The sequence below is a fragment of the Akebia trifoliata genome, chromosome 11 (assembly GCF_017979445.1).
Source record: "Akebia trifoliata isolate Shusen 1 chromosome 11, ASM1797944v1, whole genome shotgun sequence".
In the NCBI taxonomy this organism is placed as follows: Eukaryota; Viridiplantae; Streptophyta; class Magnoliopsida; order Ranunculales; family Lardizabalaceae; genus Akebia; species Akebia trifoliata.
This window is the reverse complement of record NC_141385.1, coordinates 47604572-47624905: the sequence shown is the minus strand read 5'-3', so window position 1 is coordinate 47624905 and position 20334 is coordinate 47604572. Positions and strand designations below refer to the sequence as shown.

The 20334-nt window shown below is 34.5% G+C and overlaps 1 protein-coding gene and 1 long non-coding RNA gene across 5 annotated transcripts; one reads left to right on the top strand and one right to left on the bottom strand.

Moving 5' to 3' along the window:
* The first annotated feature begins 6026 nt into the window (after positions 1-6026).
* On the top strand, positions 6027-14244 carry LOC147392227 (protein ABSCISIC ACID-INSENSITIVE 5-like). Of its 2 annotated transcripts, XM_086460025.1 has the most exons (5): positions 6027-6119; positions 8447-8506; positions 11461-11984; positions 13098-13172; positions 13976-14244. In XM_086460025.1, exons 2-5 carry the CDS (start codon positions 8497-8499, stop codon positions 14063-14065), a joined length of 699 nt encoding a protein of 232 aa, XP_086316151.1. In that variant the 5' UTR covers positions 6027-6119; positions 8447-8496; the 3' UTR covers positions 14066-14244. The 2 variants fall into 2 exon arrangements, with proteins under 2 accessions (XP_086316151.1, XP_086316150.1); XM_086460024.1 differs by lacking the exon at positions 6027-6119 and having other exon boundaries at positions 8313-8506.
* Positions 14245-18198: 3954 nt separating this feature from the next.
* On the bottom strand, positions 18199-19364 carry LOC147392226 (uncharacterized). Of its 3 annotated transcripts, none has more exons than XR_015170270.1 (3): positions 19147-19364; positions 18783-18950; positions 18199-18602 (listed from the first exon to the last, which is right to left on the bottom strand). It is a non-coding gene; the product is annotated as an uncharacterized LOC147392226 (long non-coding RNA). The 3 variants fall into 3 exon arrangements; XR_015170269.1 differs by having other exon boundaries at positions 18199-18594; XR_015170268.1 differs by lacking the exon at positions 18199-18602 and having other exon boundaries at positions 18630-18950.
* Positions 19365-20334: the final 970 nt, after the last annotated feature.

Below are 20334 nucleotides of genomic sequence, written 5' to 3'. Positions count from 1 at the left end.
ATATTGCAATGGTTGAAACCACCACTATAGTTCCAACACTTTTAAAGGTGGTTTATCAATCTCCGATATAGATGGAAAACGAAATGACATTAAATTCTTTTAAGTATCATTTTTCAGGTGATTTTGTGACATTATGAATTGTTGGTACAAGTGATCATATTGGTAGCGATTATGATAAATGCAAGTATTGTTCAAAGCTAAAAGACTTATTGAAATTGCATCGACCTTTTTTTACTAAATAGTTTAAAGGAGACCGATTGGTAAATTGGAGATTTTTTTTAAATTGGGAATCACCACCTAGTTTAGGTCTAAGAACCAAAAAATAACTCTAAATGGATATGAATCAGTCCATGGATAAGAGAAATGGGTAAAGGGTCAGATTATGGGTTTCAGAAGGTGTTAAACACCGCACCCACCCGATCAATATAATCGGTCTTTACTACGATCCAAAACTATCTTATGGTCAACATACAAACACTAAAGTCAAACTAGGGTCCAATCATCATCAATCTATATCGGATTTGCTAAATGAATCTTCTAGCAAAAGTTTTCCCAATCATTATATGATTTCTTGAATCTCGCACAAAAAATGAAAATTTTGAAAAAACCTTAATTTCATCTCATTTTCTAAAATTCATATGGTAATATTCTTCAATCGAGAATCCACATATGCAACATTTTCCAAATCAGATACAATAGAAGCTTATAATAAAAATGTCCAAAATTAAGTAATTATAAATGTGAAATTTCTAAATTGGCAATTATGAAGTTTCTAAATTAGGAACATGAAATCTTCCAAATTAGAAATTTGCAAACATAGGATGAATTCCCAAATTAGAAATTTATAAATATAAATTTTTCAAAATAAAAAACTATCAAAAAAATATGAAATTTCCAAATTAGAAGATCATAATTTTCCATGAATGTGAAATTTCTAAATAAGTAAAATGCGAAACCCCCAAATTTAAAAATCACAAAAAATGTGGAGTTTCTTAATTAGATATTCATGAATATGAATTTTCTCATAGCAGAAAATTATGAATTCCCAAATTAAAGAGTTCCAAAATGAAATTTTAATATAGAAATTATGAATTTTCAAATTAGACAACCATAGACACACGGCCACTCAACAAATCGGTAAAATTCAATATCTCACAAAACTACCAAATTAACAAAACATGAATATACATGAATCTCAAAATTAGCAAAAATCAAAATCATGTGAGTTTACCAAATCAAAAAATTATGAAGATACATGAATCTCAAATTTAGCAAAAATCAAAATCATGTAAACTTATCAAATCAGAAAATTATGAACAAACATGAATCTCAAAATTAGCAAAATCAAAATCATAGGAAATTATTAAGTCATGAATATTATGGACATATTAACAAATTCCTGAATTGGAGATTCATATATATATATATATTGGAAATGTTCAGCACCCTAAGTTTTACCACACACTTTAACAAACGTTTTTTGTCCTACATGGGTTAGAAGTTTTGGAATGGGCTGATTTTTGGTGAGGATGATCTCTATGATTAGAAGATCATCCTCCCCAAAAATCAGCCCATTCCGAAATGTTTAGCCCCATGTTTACACGTTGAAAAATCGTGGACCGTCCATTTTTTGTATGGGGTTAGAAGTTTTGGAATGAGCTGATTTTTGGTGAGGATGATCTCTATGGAGATCATCCTCACCAAAAATCAGCTCATTCCAAAACTTCTAACCCATGTAAGACAAAACACGTTTGTTAAAGGGTGTGGTAAAGCTTAGGGTGCTGAACGGGACCCTATATATATATATATATATATATATATATATATATCAAATTTCTAAGTCGGAACATTGTGAACATAGGGCAAATCGACGAATAAAAATCCACACATGTAAAATTTTAAAATAAAAAATAAAAAATGTACAGCAAATCGGTGAATCACCAATTCATATACATATGCAAAATTTCTAATCCAAAAATTTACGAACACGTGGCAAATCAATAAATCGTCGATTCATGCATATATGTAAAATTTTCAAATAAAAAAAAAATTAGGAACACGTGATGATAATTTTGAACACGTTAACGAAAGTCGGACAATCATCCATACAAAATAAAAAAATGACAAAAGGAGGAGAAAGAAAATAAAAATAAAAATAAGTAAATAATCAAAAATAAACTAGACTTACCTCCACCACAAATTGTGGCTACCGTGTATTCCTTCAGGCGTAACTCAAGACGAAGTATGATAGTAGAAGATAAAAGAGTTGATAATGGACGTTGGGGTTGCTATAGAGGATGAAGAAGAAGGAAATTTGAAAGACAAAGAGGCAAAGAAGTGGGAGAGCTGATCTGAGAGAAAAAACCAAGATAGTAAGGTGTGGGAGCAGGTCTGAGTGAATCTGAGAATTAAAAAATGAATGGGTGAGGGAATGGTGGTTGTTATGTGTCTGTGGTGTAGCTGATGAGGAGGAGAGAGGTCTTGAAAGTGAGGAGTGCAAATTTGAGAGAGTGATGGCTGTGAGAGAGAGGCTCCATGAGGGAGGGATTAAGATGTAGCTATTGTCCAAAGATAGAGAAAGGGAGGTCTCTAGGAACTTGGTTGTTATCCAAAAAAAATAAAGAAGGAGATATCTAGGGACGTGAGGAAAGTGGAGCAAGAAGCGATGATTCAAAGCAAAGGGATAGTTGTCTAGGTAAGTTAGGCTTCTCCTTTCATCGTTTTTTTTTTCTTCTTCTTCTTCTTTTGTTTCTCCTTCGTTTCTTTTTTATTACTATGAGAAAGAGGGACGCTAGGAGGAGAGATTGTCTCTAGAGAGAAGTCCCCTTTTAAAAATGTGGGGAAAGGCGTTGGGAGAGGAGCTATTGTAGGGACGTGATAGAGGTGTTGCATTAGCTAGAGCGAGAATGTTCAGCCACCTAGTTGCTTCTACGAGAGAGAGAGAGAGAGAGATGTGGAGAAATACCAACTAAAGAGAACCTGAGGAAAAGCAGCCTCTCTGTGAGAGTTGTGTTACTGTGAGAGAAAAAGTCATTCTCTTTAAAATGTGGGGAGAGGAAGGAAGGACATGAAGAAGAGAGCTCAGAGAAAGGATGTGGGCTGCATTTTTTAGGACGTTTTGAGGAGAAGGGAGGGCTAAGGTTGCTACTACTACTGTAGAGAGTTAGAAACACAGAGAAACTATCCAGAGAGAGAGAGGGAGACGGGGAGAGGCTGAGAGAGAAGAAGCTTGACAGAAAGAAGGGCAGAGAGCCAGACATTCAGCCAACCACCATTTTATAGAAACCACCTTTCTATTTTGGGTTCTCTTTTAAAAAAATTTATTTCTTTTTTCCTTTCTTGACACGCTTTTTCCTTCTTTCTTTCACTTTCCACTATTCTTTCTTAAGCAAAAGAATGGAAGCGGTGATCCTTCGCTACTCACCTCAATGATTCTCTTATAATTGATTGAATTTTTTATTTTAATTTGATAGGTTAGCTTTAATTTTTATTTTATTGGTCAATTTTTTATTTTGTCGATTGGATTTTAATTAGATTAATTGATTGAAAATTTAAATTGATCGATTGATCGGAATTTGATTTTAATTTGATTGGTTGATTGAATTTTTATTTCGTTTTGATTGGTCGATTGGATTTTAATTATGATTTTATAGGTGGATTGATTTTTAATTTTTAATTTTATTTTGCATTTTAATTAGTTGAGTAATTTTTAATTTGAACTTAAATTTGATTTTGATTAAATTTGATTGTTTGATTAAATTGTAATTTGATTTTGATTTGATTATTAATTTAAGTTTGATTTTTAATTTAAATTTTATTTTCATTAGATTGGATTTTTAATTTGGTTTTAAATTTAAATTTAAATTTGATTTTTTTATCATGTTTTCCTAAGAATCAGGGTCTATAAGTCAAAGTTGGACATTGAGGGGCATTTCGGTCATTTTTTTTATTTTTCTTAAATTTTCTATTTTTGTTGATTTAGGTCATATTATACTTGAAATCACATTCTAAATGTAATGGAGGTACTTTCGAGATTTTTCGAAAGTCCGAAATTCATGAGAGGTATTTTTCATCATTTTGGTGATTTTTGTAGATTTTTACGAATTTTAGCATGAGGTTTCTTTTAGTCCCAACGTGATTATTTTTAAGTCTTGAGGTCATATTTTTCTAGCGTAGCGAAATCTCTAAGTTATCAAACTATACAGCGAACCTAAGCGTATGTGCTTGCTAAATCAGGTGTAAAGTGTGGCATCCTAAGCGTGCGTAAATTTCTATGTCGAATCGTAGCGAGTGGGGAGATGGAAGGACTAGAAATGGAAATATTGGGGACAATACTCACAAGCCTTAAGTTTTTTCCGCTCATCACTAGGAATTCACTGCAACCGAGGAACGAATTGTTGTATTAAGAAAATGCAAAAATGGGGTGTCTACACTTACCAACGAAAGCTTTAGCAATGGTTAGTAATTGTCAATGAAAGATATAATAACAAGTAAACATTTTTATCAGCAGTTTATGACTACCGACAAAATTTAAGATATTTTTAGTGGTTTATTCAATCTTAGAAGAATTATGCGATATTTTCTCCTAATCCAACTTGGGGTTCATCACACTGATTATATTAATTTCTCACCCCTAGGGAATTGGCTTAGCGATACAACTAGTGATGAGAGTTTGCTCCATCTGGTCGTATGTTCAAAACTAGGTAACTTCTTAGTTAACTTATTACATGTTGGGAAACTTCTGTGGAGATGAAGCATGTGACCATAAGAACTAATCCCATCCAAAAAAGTGCCTTGCATCATTAAAAAAAAGTTATGCTAATTATATTTTTCTATTACTAATTTTACAACTAATAGTCGACCACTTATTTTTTTAACACGAACAATTTAATCCTTCAAATTTCTATCTATTTTATTACTAGAAGATTTTTATTTCTTTCTCATGTACCATCAATTTTTTAGCTTTTTGTGCATTTTTAAAATATTTTATTTATGATAAACAAGTGATGCCAATTTTAATTATTTACATTGTATCTAGTAACTTTAAGCTCTTACATGTTGAAGTTCTCATGTTCCAAGTAGCAAAATGAAATTTACAATCTTAGATTAATTTCTTTACTCGTAATCATCTAATATGATGTGAGAAATATTACCTACTTCTCACTAGAATTGGGCATTGTTTTAGCGTATCATTTTCATAGATGCCCTAACCAACCATTCTTACTTTCTACTACTAGGTTTTGTTGCAGTGTGTTGCCTTCAAATAGTGTCCTATCATTAAAGTCTTTTATCAAGATTTATGTTAGGGAGTGGTAGATTTTTATTCTGACTACCAATTTGACGCAACCCTCCTCTATTATCTCGGCTTGGGACCAAAAATGTAGTGGTGAGGGAAATGCTACATAGGCAAAGTTAAAATGTTTTTGAATAATGATAAACTGACACCCCTCTGATGTGGCATGTGTTAGAACCATAGATTTTCTCAGGATACACAACTGCACATATTTATGGGGATGTGTAGTTGTGTATCTTGAGGAAAAATATATATGGTTCTAGCACATGCCACGTCAGGGGTGTATGTTAGGAGGGGGGGGGGGAGTCATAAAATCATGGCTCAATCTTTTTACCTATATATACTTCTTGAAGTTTCTACTGTCTTTTACATTAAAGAAGATTGCGAAGATTACAAGGATTTGCTCTAGATATGCTCTCATTTAATAAGTGCAGAAAAGGAAAATTTTAGTCAATTTGTGAATAACCATATTATGGATTTTTATTTTTAATTTTCTTTTTAAGTATAAAAAATAAGTAGAAAATTCATGCATGCCTTAATTTCTAACATTTTAATTAAGTCAATTTAGTATTTAAAAAATATAAATACATAAAAAAGAACTGTAACAGTAATGCAGTAAAAATACGACACGGTAATATATTAATAACGGTAGGTCTCGTAATCTTCTAAAAACCTTCTTCATTAAATACACCAACCCAGTTCTGTACTGAGACTAAAATACCCCTAGTCCGGAGAAAACGAGGCGCTCATCATACTATAAATACAAGTATAAAGCTTCTTACTTTTTGTGTAAAAAATCAGACAAAGGCCTTTCGATCGTTTGAAGGTAAGCTTTCCCTTCTCCTGATTTTTAGTTTAAATTTCTTATGTAACTCTAGATCCTAAAGTAGTCTCAAGCGATCTCTTTCATAGACGCCCATTGACTATAATTTCTGTTAAAACTAGTCTAGTTTTGGTTTTTAGTTATCAGAAGTGCCAAGAAAGCATATCCATCAAAGACTGGAGCAGAATTGGCATGCACGCTAGAAGATTTATTGATCTAGGTTTTGATTAGATGTCAGATCCTTCAATTTCATGTTAGCAACATGTGAATTTACATTATACGATTTCCTTTCCTTTCCCTTCCCATCTCATTTTCTTTAATATTAATTCATTAGTAAGGTTTTCATAGATCAAATCAGTCCTGAAATTTTTTCCTTTCCGATCTAATAACTTTGGGTCTAGATTAAGGATTTCGGTTTCAAAAAGGATCAAATTTGATAAGCCGTCGAAGTGGTTCTAGATCAACCATGTTTCAATAAAAAAAGAATCAGGAAAACACAATAACATCCCTCTAATTTTACTACCTTTTCTCTTTTACCCCTTCTTTCAATAATACCCCTTTAACCTTACTATTTTTCCTCTTTTACCCATTCAACCCTAAAGATGATGCTCATGTTGTTGGCACGAGCAAACTCTAATCTATCTATATAATAAAACACAACGATAGATTCCACACCAACTATACTTGTAGGGTATGAACCATCTATTCAATTATGATTTTGTTGGGTATAAACATTGAGAGAAGTGAATGGGGTTCACACGACCCCAGTTTATTATCTTTCATCTTTTTTTCCTTCAATTATTTTTATTGTCTTCGCCGCCACCCCCCCCCCCCCCCCTTCAATAAATACCTCATTAACTTTCTTTCTAATTTTATTGCTTTTCCCTTTTCCCCGTTTAAGCCCAAAGAAGATCCTGAAGCCCTACATAGGGGAAAAAAATCAAATACTATGTAATAAGTTAATTAAGAGATTATCATATAAAAAAATTATTTTGACTCATGATCTTCAATCCCAAAAAGTTTTTTTCTTCAACAAGAGTGTCCGACATGTAGGCCCGATTAGCAATGGCAAGATAACTGGCCCCTTAAAACACAATATCTTTCCCAAATTTCCAAGTGATAAGTTGAGATAAATCTTTGTGGGTGGACAACGAGATGGGCTTCAACTCAAAACCTCTCCCTTTTCGTAGGAGGCCCTGACCACTATGCCCAATGGCCAACACTCATTGGTTCAGTCCAACAAATTTTAATATGACTTTTAAGTGATATTTTATGATAATTTGCCCATTTTAGAAAAAGAAATTGTTTCTGTTGCTTGATTATGTGAACTACAGTTTTTTATTCTTTTGAAAATTGCATTACGGTTGTACATAGTGGCATCCCAGGACTGACTATCAATGGGTCAGTTTGGATTATAATCCGATCCAATTATACCATATTTGGTGTGAGTTTTCAGATCTACCTGTTCTGTTCGGTTCGGACCCTAGGGTGATTTAAAACATGGCCCTTAAGGTTTTTGTGAATATTTATATTTAGATACCCCATATGTTTTCAAATTGATGACATGTCCCTTGACCTCAGTCCTCTCTTCAGAGACAAATGTAAAAAAGGGCCTAAATACCCCCATCATCAAGTTCTAGCCAAAATACTTTGTATTTGTCCCGTAAAAATTTGTCATCTTTGGAGAGTAAAACTAAATCCAAGTCAAATGAGGCTGTGTTGAATTCTAAAAGGAGAGTGATACTGAGGTGAGTCAACTTGAAGACTCCCAAATTAATCAATTCAAGAGTCATAAATATATATTAATTACTTATTAAATGTATGAGTCGTGATCATCTAATGCTCTTTGTAAACTCTGATCACTGAACCGTAGATCATTTACTTCAGGATACACAAGAAAAAGATTTATGATTCTGTAACTATTAGGTCTGAGATCGTCTAAGTGTCAGATTATCATTAATCTAAATATATTTCTATTTTAAAATTAAAAATAATTATCTTTTTTATTTTTTTTAAGAACAAAACATTAGAACAATAAACTGTCTAACTCGTTCAACATCGTTTTAATCTGACTCGGTGCATTTATGAGTTAAAGATCCGAGTTAGTCTACGAGTTTATAACCGAGTCCACTAGAAACGTATCCGAGTCGAGTTGGAAAAAAACTTGAAACCATAAGCACACTAGCTCTCTCTCTCTCTCTCTCTCTCTCTCTCTTCCCAATTTTCTTTGCATTCAAATCAACTAGAATAAAAACTGTTCTTCCATTAAATTTGAGTTGATATTTTGATTATTTTGCTCTGTCATACATCCTGCATGTTGGCTTTTGAAGGTCATTTATACTTCTAAAGAGCAGTCAACTTCAAGAGCGTCTCTGTCACAATGCATGGAGGTTTGTCTCTTCTATCTCTCCATTTTTCTTTGGTAGATCGCTTGCATGTTGTGGTTTCTTTCTACTTTTAAGTTAATTCTCTTCTTGCCTTTCTTTTCTTGTATGGGTACTTAGTATAGAATGAGAATCATGATCAAAGGTCATTGATCTTTCAACCAAGTCACAAAACTAAACTGTTTTGATGGTTCCAATGGGTTTTGTAACACAATCCAGAGAAACCCACATCAAACTTTTTCATCCTTTTAGAAGAATGCATGGTTGAACTTGATTTCAATAATGGTTCCCTTCATCAACAAATATTTGCATGTTAAAAAAACCAATAAATCTATGTTTTGTTTCCAGTTATATTAGCTTTATTCTTGAAGTTAACTCTCATATTTGAAGTCTTTGAGATGATCTTAGTGTTATATATGATGATCAATGCTAAAATCTAGCTGGTTGTCTTGTAAATAATCATCAAGCAATATGATCGTGAACCCAACTACCGTCTGATATATCAAAAGCACCTAGTTGTTAATAATGCAAAAAAATTAAGCCCTTACCTCTTTGGGGTTGTAACATACTACCATACTCAGCTGACAGCATTGTTGGCCATCTTTGTAGTGGCTTTCATTTTGGTACCAAGCTTTTTTTTTATAAGTAATTTTGGTACCAAGCTTGAACCCCCCACCCCCCAACTACCCCACCTCAAGGTATCTCTTTACCAGAGTTAACCCTTCACTATATCCTCGATGCCCAGGGGGCGAACCTGGAATCGAATCTGAAATTTTCTCCTAGGGAAGGCAAACCATAGTTAATTGGGACATTGAAGAGTTTGAAAATCATTGATTTTGGTGAGAAATTTCAAGTGCTTTTGGTGAGAAGTAGAAAAGGTCATTTCACATTAGTTTTTGAGAGAAGACCTAGGCCATAGGATAATGCCCTCAATTTAAAAACATAGGGTAGAACACTAACATGCCCCCGACCTCGGTCTTCTCCAATAGAATGACCTCATTACCCTTGTCTTGAACCTTAAACCTTAAACTCTTTGAATTCTCTTCTCAAAATCAATCATCTTCAACTTCTTGGATAAATTTTTTTTACCCTAATTTTCAAACTTAAGTTTAATTTATTTTAACCTCTAACTCTTATGAACAAGATAGGATTTTTGAAATAGATATGGCAAGAATTTAGATAGAAAATTCTAAGGTTCTATATGAGGGATTAAGACCCTGTTCAAAAATAATTGATTGAAGATGAAATTAAATAGATTAAAATTAATTTTCTATAGAGATTGAAGTGTTTGAAGTTGAGTAATTTGATGGAGAAAAAATAAGACCTTTTGGATACAAGTTGAAAATGAGGATTTTTTTATTAGTTTTGAAAATAAGAAAAAGGTTAAAGAGGGAATGTCATCAGCTTGAAAACATGAGAAATCTCAAATATCTACCAATTTGATAGAGGGGTGTCTAAATCATCCAAAAGAAAAGAAAAATGGAAGGGGTGGTAGGCAATAAGGTCAAGGGGGCATGTTATCAGTTTGAACACAAAGGTGGGGGTATCTCAAATATTCAACTAGTGTAGAAGGGTGTAGTCACCCAAAAAATTCAAGAGGGGGGGGGGGTGAGGGGAGGGGAGCAATATGGTCAAATAAGTCACTTTAACAATTGAAAACACATGGATTATCTCAAATTATTAAAAAAAAATTAGAGTGTAAAAATTTCAAACAAAAGTTGGGGAGTTGATTGAGGGGGGGGGGGTGTTGATTGAGTGAGGGGAGGGGAGCAATATGGTCAAATAAGTCACTTTAACAATTGAAAACACATGGATTATCTCAAATTATTAAAAAAAATTAGGGTGTAAGAATTTCAAACAAAAAGTTGGGGAGGGGGGGGGGGGGGGTTGTTGTTGAATGAGTGAGGGGAGGGGAGCAATATGGTCAAATAAGTCACTTTAACAATTGAAAACACATGGATTATCTCAAATTATTAAAAAAATTAGGGTGTAAAAATTTCAAAACAAAAGTATGGGGGGGGGGGAGGGGGGGGGGGGGGGGGGTGCCCCTCGTAGGCTCTTCCTGACTCCACCCATGTTGATACCCATTCTATGATGTTTTGGGGGTGCCCCCCCGCAGGCTCTTCCTAACTCCACCCATGTTGATACCCATTCTATGATGTTTTTTACTTTGGTCACCTTTTTCAATCCGCAAGTAGTCCTTTTCCCCCTATCACCCCTTCTAAGGTTTGAGTTAGAGACATGGTCTTGGGTCTAATACCAAATGATACGAACCCAACCAATATACTAAAAGCACTGAAAGTTAAATCATTCTCTCTTCTCTTTGGGATCCTCACATCAAAAAAGTTCTTAGTATTGGGTTTCAAGAATTCATTTAGGTGTGAGTAATGTAACTCATTTTAAGGTCAAGGAAACTATGAAATCAAGTAAGGGAAAATTAGGGTTTTAGGGTTTGGAAGGTCTAACAAAATTATATGGAGAAATCAAAACTGTTGTGAGATGGCCAAGACCACGCCTGGAAGTGGAGGTCTTGAGCTCGAGTCCCACCTTTGGGGCTACCTTCAAAGATTTATCCCTGAAATTACTTAATGCATGTAGGGTGGAAGTGACTGCAAGTGCCCTAAGGATTAGTTGGGTACTCTTAGAGGCTCGGATACCTCGGTTATAAATAATATTAAAAAAAACCAATCTGAACTGTGTGATTTGTTTCTTAGAGTCGGTAAATTACTCTCATCTCATTAATGAATGTTGGCACTACCAAATTATGTAAATTTTGTTGGGTTCTTAATGAATGTCCTTTTCTTTTGCCTTTGACGTTCATATATGGGGATTCATCCTCTCTTTTGGAAAAATTCCCACATGTATTTTTGCAACTTTCCATTGTTTTCAAGAATACTTGATAAAAATTCAACATGCTTGCATGTTATTATGATACTCTCTCTCTCTCTCTCTCAAACCAGGTATAGATTTGAACCTTGAAACTCAATTCCCCTCGACTCCTGCCCAAATGGAATCAATGTATCCAATGTATGAAGGAAACGATCAAGAACCAAACCCAGTGCCGCTATCCATACAATCACCCAACATGAATACCCAATTTAATAACCCATCCTTTGTCCCCAACATGGTTAAACCTGAGACCTACCCGACTGTCAACAGTGTCAACTGGGAAATTCCCAACAGACAGATAGGTATGGACAAAATGCAATTTAATATGGGAGGAGACGGGTCTGGTTCGAGCCAGGTTCAGCTTAATGGGATGGGAAATGTGGTAGAACCATCAAACTTTGGTTTGGGGAATGGAGGAGGAAGCTTTTACCAACAGAACCCATATCAAGTGATTGGTGATTTTAACATGGGGACTAATAATACAATTGCAAGAAACTATCAGCTGGTTCAGTTTGATGAAGAAACACTTGAAAAGCGGCAGCGACGACTGATTAAGAACCGTGAATCTGCGGCAAGATCTAGAGCCAGGAGGCTGGTAAGTTTCTTTTAGAGTTTCTTCTTCTACTTTTATAAGTTTGTTTTTCTTCTAATAATAAGTTCTTTAATTTTGGTTTCTAATCTGGTTAGAAAAGTTCTTAAATCTCTAGCGAAGAAACTAATCATGAGAGTAAGAGAGTCATGATCTAGGAAGAAATCAAAGGTTGGCTATCCTCCGATTGTTGTGGCAGCTAGTTTCAAATTAAATCATTTTTTCTGTGTGTATCTATATATTTATTTGATGTTAGATACAATTTGATAAATTGTTGTGTTATTCATAAATAAATAAATAAAAGAGCTTCCATTGCCACACCAACTCTTACTAATGCCACCCCAAGATATGTGCTAATTCTTTGGTGATGTACATATCATGAATTGGAGTGGTACTAGCAAAAGTTGGTGTGTCAATAGAATGTGGGGTGATATAAATTCTAGAAAAAAATATGCTTTAAGTGATTTATAGAATATGGAAATTGTTTGCTTGTAACTCTTAATTTCGAGTGCGTGTTTGACAATGTCGAGGGGTGTTCTTTTAGATTATTAACAGTATAACATCCACTATTAGTCAGTTTGTCATAGAGTTAGTCAATATTAAGCTCTTCTCAATCATATTAGTAGGGTCCAATGGAAATCATGGTAGACGATCCAACCATGTAGTGAATTGTTCATACATTAGAGATCATCCTTACAAAATTATAATTATTCATAGAAATAAGAGTACAAAAGGGAAGTAAGTACAACTATTACTTTCACCGTTAACCAAAATATTTTCAAAAGTTCCACCATTTTAACATTTTTTTTTTTACATATTAAGAGTTATATTGTATTTGAAATCTATATATGAGTGAAACCCACTTAAGTTAGCATACTTTAGCTAACATTTACATGATGGATCTCCTAAAGAAGCCTATTGTTCATATTTTTGTAGCATTAACATCATTGATCGCGCCAATCCCACATTGCTCTAGTTTTAAACATGCTGAATTATCGTATTTGTGGCATTACAATCAGTTATTTCAAAGTCGCGTGCTCATGATCTGCAAATTGTTTTACCATGTATCAATACAATGTTACTGACTATATATGTCTTATATTTATCTCTTTATCGTAGGCTTACAACGCCCAACAGGTTATAGAGATTGACAAATTGAGGAAGGAGAATGAAATTCTCCGGAAAATGTTGAAGGTAAATAACTGCACTGCACTGCACCTCCTTTAAATCCTTTGTTTTTTTTCTTTCTAGAGATCTAATATTGCGCCACCAACTTTTTCTTATGACACATCAATTAAGAAATTACAAATCATATAAATATATTGTGATAGTAGTACTAATCCATCAATAACAAACCTCTCATTTCTTCCTCATCACTCTCATAACCAGTCTCTTTAGAACTTGAAGAGTTTTTTCTCACACAAGTAGAAATCCAAACCCAATGAAGATAGATGGAGCGTGGTCAGTAAAAATCTAAATTTCTTATATGCACCTAGACATCATATTTAATTTCATTATTTGGTGTGATAAAAAAAAATATAGAAAACTGACTTCTGCCCATATGACCCCTCTTTCTGAATTTTCTTCTTCTTCTTTTATTTTTTTACCATATACTTCCCAGAGTTGGGTTAGTCATCTTTATAGGCCAAATGGCAAAGCTTTTGGGGCCCACTCATCCATGAATAATCACCAATCAAGCTGACCTTTGGTCTGTAAGACCAGTAAAAGTTGGGACCAAACATTAAGGGAGAAAAGGTCCGAAAGAGTGAATGTCAAGTGGAAAGAAAACAAGACCTAAAGTTGGCTAGCTTCATAATTCCAAGAGTTCAAGGTCCATCTAATTATCATTATTATGAAAGTTAATTTTTATACAATAGTACCAAAATATTTTCATTTGTCAAAGCAACCATGACCTTATGTATTGTTTTTAATACGAAAAACAGCAAAATAAATAATGACTCCTTTAATTTTCTTAATTAATTTCATTTTTCTTGTAGAGCTTTATGACTGTCACAAAGAACAGGTATGAAAAGCTTCGGAGGGGGAACCGCAGGACCTTATCGGCACCGGTGGAAACTGAAGAATGATGCAGATCGTTCAATCTTATGGACAAAGTGGTGGTTAGGATATGATATAATAAATAAGACAAGTAGAAACTAAATGAGACTATGGTGCAGTACTATTAAGTCGTGGTTATGTGTTTAATTTCCTACTTAAAACTTTGATTTGCTAAGTGGGCTTTTATATATATGACTTTTATTATTAATCTAATATTTGAATGTGTCATGGTTTCCATCTCTATAACCATGTACTTGACCTGTGGTTTGCCCTAGTGGATTCATGAGCTGATGCAAATTACCAAATTAGAGATGTGAGAGATATGCTGTGTAGAAGTGACCCTGGTGGACCTCCTACACTGAGTCAATTATTATTTGTCGATAAAATTGGTGACAAGGGTTTGTTCCCTTCGGTTGTGTGTTTGAAAGTTGATGGCCTCCTGACTTATTGTGTTGCATATTGGAAAACTTTCATGGGGTCGGGACTTGTGACTGTTGGGACTAATCCTATCCCAAAGGGTGTGGGGATACCCTTTGATATCAGGGAAAAAAATAAAAAATCCCCTCTTGTGTGTTGCTAGTTTAGCCGAGAAGAAGCGTTAATTGGATCATAGAATCAAGATCGTGTTGGGAGCCCAAAAGTCCTCCATTTTGTTTCTTTTCTTTTATGTTTGTTCTATCTTTCTTATATCCCAAAGAGTCTTCCATGTCTCATAATGATTAATGACCAGTCATGGCCATGCCTCTAGAGTGACAAAGTGTCTCATCAAAAGTTCCATGGGGGGATGTCATTTTAATGGGTATAAGTAGGGACTTCTTGTGCTATTTCGATAACAGCTGTCGTCTCTTGATAGTTAAATTGTTGAACAGGTTTTGGGGCAAAAAGCAAGGCTTGTCGGCAAGGATGAAGGTGAGGGTGTTTTAGTCATGTTAGGTTAGTCTCTCATGGAAGACTAAAGCAAATGAGTATTTCATCAGTTTGAATACATGGTGGTATCTCTAATTTTCATCAAAATCTCTTGGGCTTACACAACCTTCAATAAATGGTATATTAATTTATATATCTAAACATTAAAAAAATCTTGGTCTTCCTATGCAACGGACTAGATATTCCTCCATCTATTGCTTGGCATTTAGTGTTGGAATGGTAACTTAGGTACTATCATTGGCAAGGTGCTCCCTTAATCTGAGAACCTAGGCTCAAAAGTAAGAGTGCAACTTGGTCCGATTCAAACCGAGAATCGAACCATACCGATAGTTTTGGGGTGATTCGATTCTTGATTAACCCCTATGTGATATATATATATATATATATATATATATATATATATATATGTGTGTGTGTGTGTGTGTGGTAATTATTATGAATTATTCTAGGAGTTATGACATATATTAGTGATTTTTATGGATAAACTAATGATTTTTTATGGAAAGATTAGTGATTATTGTATGAAATTTTATGTTTGTTTTTTCATTAAAAAATATTACTTACAATTAATAAAATATTGACAATCCATAGAATCAATTATGATTCTTATTTAGTGGAGCCGACGTATGTTAGTTCGGTTCCAATTTGACCTCAAACCAAACCAAGTTGCACTCCTACTCAAAAGCTACCTTCACCTACTAATTACTAACTCATCTACCAAGCCATGTGTGTGAAAAATGTTATATGGATTAGGGGTGCAACTTGGTTCAATTCAAATCGAGAACAAAACCAAACTGATAGCTTTGGAGTGGTTTGGTTCAGTTTGGAACAAGTTGCGGTTCAATTCCAGATTATGAAAATGGAGAACCGATCAATTTGATTTGGTTCTCGGATCAAACTTGTATAGAACCAAACCCCTATGCAATAAATAAATAAATATCTTTATATATTATGAATTATTTTAGGAGTTAGTACATAGATTAGTGATTTTTTATGGATAAATTAATGACTTTTTATGAAAAGATTAGTGATTTATTGTATAAAATTTTATGTTTAATATATATTTATTTTTTCATTAAAAAATATTATTTACAATTTATACAATATGGGCAACCTGTAGAACTCAAACCGACTTGAATTCAGTTTGGGTTGGTTTGGTTCCAATGGAAATTAATTCGATTCTGGTTCTCATTTTGTGGAATCGACCTATGCTGGTTTGGTTCCAATTTGACCTCAAACTAAATCAAACCGAACCAAGTTGCACCCCTAATATGGATCGTAGGACCATATAGAGTTTGGATCTAAGTCCTCACTTGGGCCAAGAGGACTGCCACCTTGTCCAAATGACAGCCCTTTAGGTTTTAAAATGACAAAGGGTCAAAGGGACAGCCACTAAACAATCAAATTTGGAAGGGCAAATTGCCATTTTTTAAGCTCGAAATGAAAAAATTCTGATTCTGGGTAATTGCTCCTTTTAATTCTCAAACGTGAACTACGAGTTAGCAGATTTTTCAAGTGACGATCTTGCAGTTTTAAAGTGATAATCTCGAATATTGTCATTTTTATTCCGAAGTGACAATCTTGCTGATTTATATAGTGACAATCTTGCTAAAAGTACCCAACCTACGAGATTGTCACTAGAAAAAAGGGGCAGAGCTACGTAGAGATGAGTGGGGGTTATAGTCCCCACTAATTTTTTTTTCATAACCCACTATTTTAATTAATATTGGAGATAGCCCCTATATTTTTCAAATTGACTGCAAAGTCACATAGGCACTGGAAAGTTATATGTTATTTATCACGTTGTGCGAAATAAAATGAATAGTGAGCCGGAATCAAAAGTTGATCACATTTTGGGAATCTGACCCACATGAATATGGGACACGCTTCCCTTCGCTTGCCGAGAAGAGATAGCCCAAGCCGATAAGGGAATAGTCGAATGTCTACCCTGACGGAACTACACTTGACGGTGCGGCCCTGACGGAACTACACTATAAAGGAGTAGGCTGAAAAGCCGACTTCATCTCTAGTGTAGTCATGTTCTGTTCCGGGTCTGATTAGATCCAATGCAAACGGGGCTTAGTCAATGCAAGAGAGGAGGGTCAATGTAATATGAGCTAGCTCGACCAGCCCTTGATCCTAACCCTCGGGAAGCTTCTTTGTTTCCCGGCAGAGAGGAGGGAAGCTTCCTTTATCCCGGCAGAGAGGAGAGAAGGAGGGTGCTCGTAGATGTGGGTCAGATTCGACAGCCAAGGTCAGGGAGCCAATGATTATCCTCACAAAAAAACCAGCCCAATTTGAAAATTCTAACCCCCATCAAAAGTGATTAGAATTGTGCAGGTCAGACTTGCATCTAATTCAATGCTTATTAGATGCCTTTTGTGAATGATGGTTTGTTTCTTTGTAGACTGCGTGCCTCTCTAAGTTTACAGGACAGATTTCTAGAAATGTTGGGAAGAAGCTAGTTTGTTTTTTCTATTTTCACCTATCAATGCTTACAAACTAGAAACACATATCTAGGCATTCTCCATGAGGGGAAAAAAAAAAGTGTGTTGTTGTCCCATGTGCACATAAATTTCGGCTGGTTTCAGTTCTCCATTGAGATTTTTCTCTACTTTGGAACCATTTGTCGTCTAAATCCTCTGTTTTATTGAGGATTTGTTTGTTAAGGCTTTTTTTGCTTAAATCGAAAAAGTTGGAGAAGCATGTTTGTTAATAATGACTTCTACTTCACTAGCTTTTGCAGGAACTCCAAAATTGCGCTTTTGGGAAACTTGTTGAGGCTGTATTCATGCACGAGCCACTATAAGAAGTCATCAACAAATAACGTATGAGTGAAACAATAATTTCACCCCTCTTTCTTCTTCAACTCATCGATTAAACAATCGAATCAATTCAACTTCTCCATACTACTTCGTCAACTTACGTAATAAACAAGATTCACCTGGACACACCTTTTCAGACTCTGAGTTTCTGCTTCTTCTAAATACAAAGTCCTAAAACAAAAGTTGGAATCTATAACAAAGAGACCCTAACAAGATTCTAGGGAACTTGCAAGTTGTCAAAAAAAATTGAGGATTTTTTATTTCATAAAAAAAAAAATGAAGATTTTTTTTTGCTTAGACTTGCAAACAAAAGGTAGCTAAGTGGCGTGTGATTAGGCTTGTAAATGGATCGAAACTCCCAATCCAATAACTTTGGATCCTATCAGTGTTATTGCTTAATTTGATCAACCTTTTGAAATCCAATGCTACATATGTATTAAAATTAGGATTTAGATAAATAAATAAAAAAAATACAACTGATTAAATGTTTAAGATTATATTAATTTTGACAATCGAATTGCATCCAGAACTTAATTTGGCAAATTCAATCGGGTCTGGATCTAATTATGTTCATATCGTCTTGGTGCCAATTTAGTACAAATCCAGTCCAAGCCCGATCCGTTGTGGCGTTTTTCCCCCATTTGCTCACTAGTACATGTAAATCCTTGGAACACATTTTAGATTTGCCACAACATGGACAAATATTGAACAGTTTAAGCTTCTTAGTGATAAGAACTGATTTATTGGGAATCCCTAGGAGTATCGTCCCATCTCAGCCATTGTTGATGAAGAGCCTCAAACCTCATCTACAATACTAAAATTCTTTATTAAAAATGGGGGATTAATAACAAAACCGATTAATAATATTATTATTTTGCAATTTAACAGAGAACCTCAAATACAGCATAACATCTATCATCTTTCACCAACAAAAAACAAAAAACAAAAAAATTCTAACCAAAATTGTTTGAGGACTTCTTTATAGATTTCTCACCATGTTTCTTCAACAAAATCTTCAATTATTCTCCTGATTTGCTCATCTATGAGCTGTAACAAGTGTTTCGATGAATCTTAAGCCGTCGAATCGTGGTGCGAATCTATCCATCGATGTTGTTGATTTCGCTGAAGAAGAATTGTCTCTATCATTCCTCGAGGTGCGTTCCTGATAAATCAACATAAAGATAAGCTAAAGATACACAAAATTTCTCAGATCGGAGAAAAAGGTATGTTAGATATACAAGAAACCAATTCAAGATCGAAAATTCTCTGTATTTTTTTTTCTTGCAAACGCTTCGAGTTCCAAGAAAACTGTGAACTCGAGAGATCTTTATGAAATCAAATTTAGATAAAAGATCTACCTCGCAAGAAGCTTGGATCTTCGAATTATGGTAGAAATCCGAAGAAAACGAAGCAAAGATTGCAGCCATGGAAGAAACCACCAAGAATCCTGATTTCTTCATTATTGAGGTTTGAAATCAGAAGATGATTCCAAAGATCTGTAAAACCCTAAAGAGATTTTATTCCTAAAATGGCGAAAAGAGAAGAAAATTTTCTATAACGGACTTCTGACTTCTGAGCTTCGATGGTGTATTTACTATTTATATAGAGTGGGGACAGGCTTAAGTCGTAAATTCGAACTTTTACGCGGCAAAAATATCAGCTTGTCTAATAAATATGTAATTACACTTTTACCCTTATAAATTCAACTAAATTAGTTGAATTTTTATTTATTTTTCAATTAAAGAGTTTGGGTAATTTTTAGTTGCCCAAATCAGTTTTTGGAGAAATTTTGAGACACCCCATGTCTTTTTGGAAAGACGGCACAACCCAACCCTTGACTCTTGTCTAAAGTGAGAGACTAGTAAAAATGATTGAAATGTTGTTTTAACCCCTAGCCAAAAACCCTAGAGTTTACTCTTCAACTCCTAGTGTGGGTATTTTTTTTTTTCTTACCGGACTTTATTTTGGACAAAATGGGACAAAGGACTAATATTCATTTAGCGAACCCCCAACTAATCGGAAGTATAAGATTTTAATCTTTTTTTTTTCTCGTTTATCGTGGGTATCCCCACCTTTCTGGTGAGACTAGTCCCACAAGCACACGTTCCACTCCCTCAAAAAGTTCTATGTTGCAATGAGTCAAGGGTCAACCTAATCATGGAGGGTGGCTCCAAGGAATTTATTGCTTTTCTTCTCATCTCAATCATAGATTTGATGAAGGACCTCAATGACATCCTCATAATCTAAGCTTTTGGAGGGCACTACAAAGACGGATTCAAGTCAGGATGTTCCATTCTCAAGAAACTAACATGTGTTAAGTGATTGTGCTTCGAAGGGTCTGTTGGTGAGTTGATCTAAAAATGCATTACGCTTCATTTCAAGATGCAAATATTCAAAAAAGATGAATGTTAGTCCCACATTCCAAGTAAGGAGAGTGACCATTACACTCTCTAATATGTGGCCACTTCACTTGAAAGAAAAAGTCGAGACATTATTTTCAGCGTTATATTTTTTCGTAAAGATTTGTGATACCTCCTCATATTTTC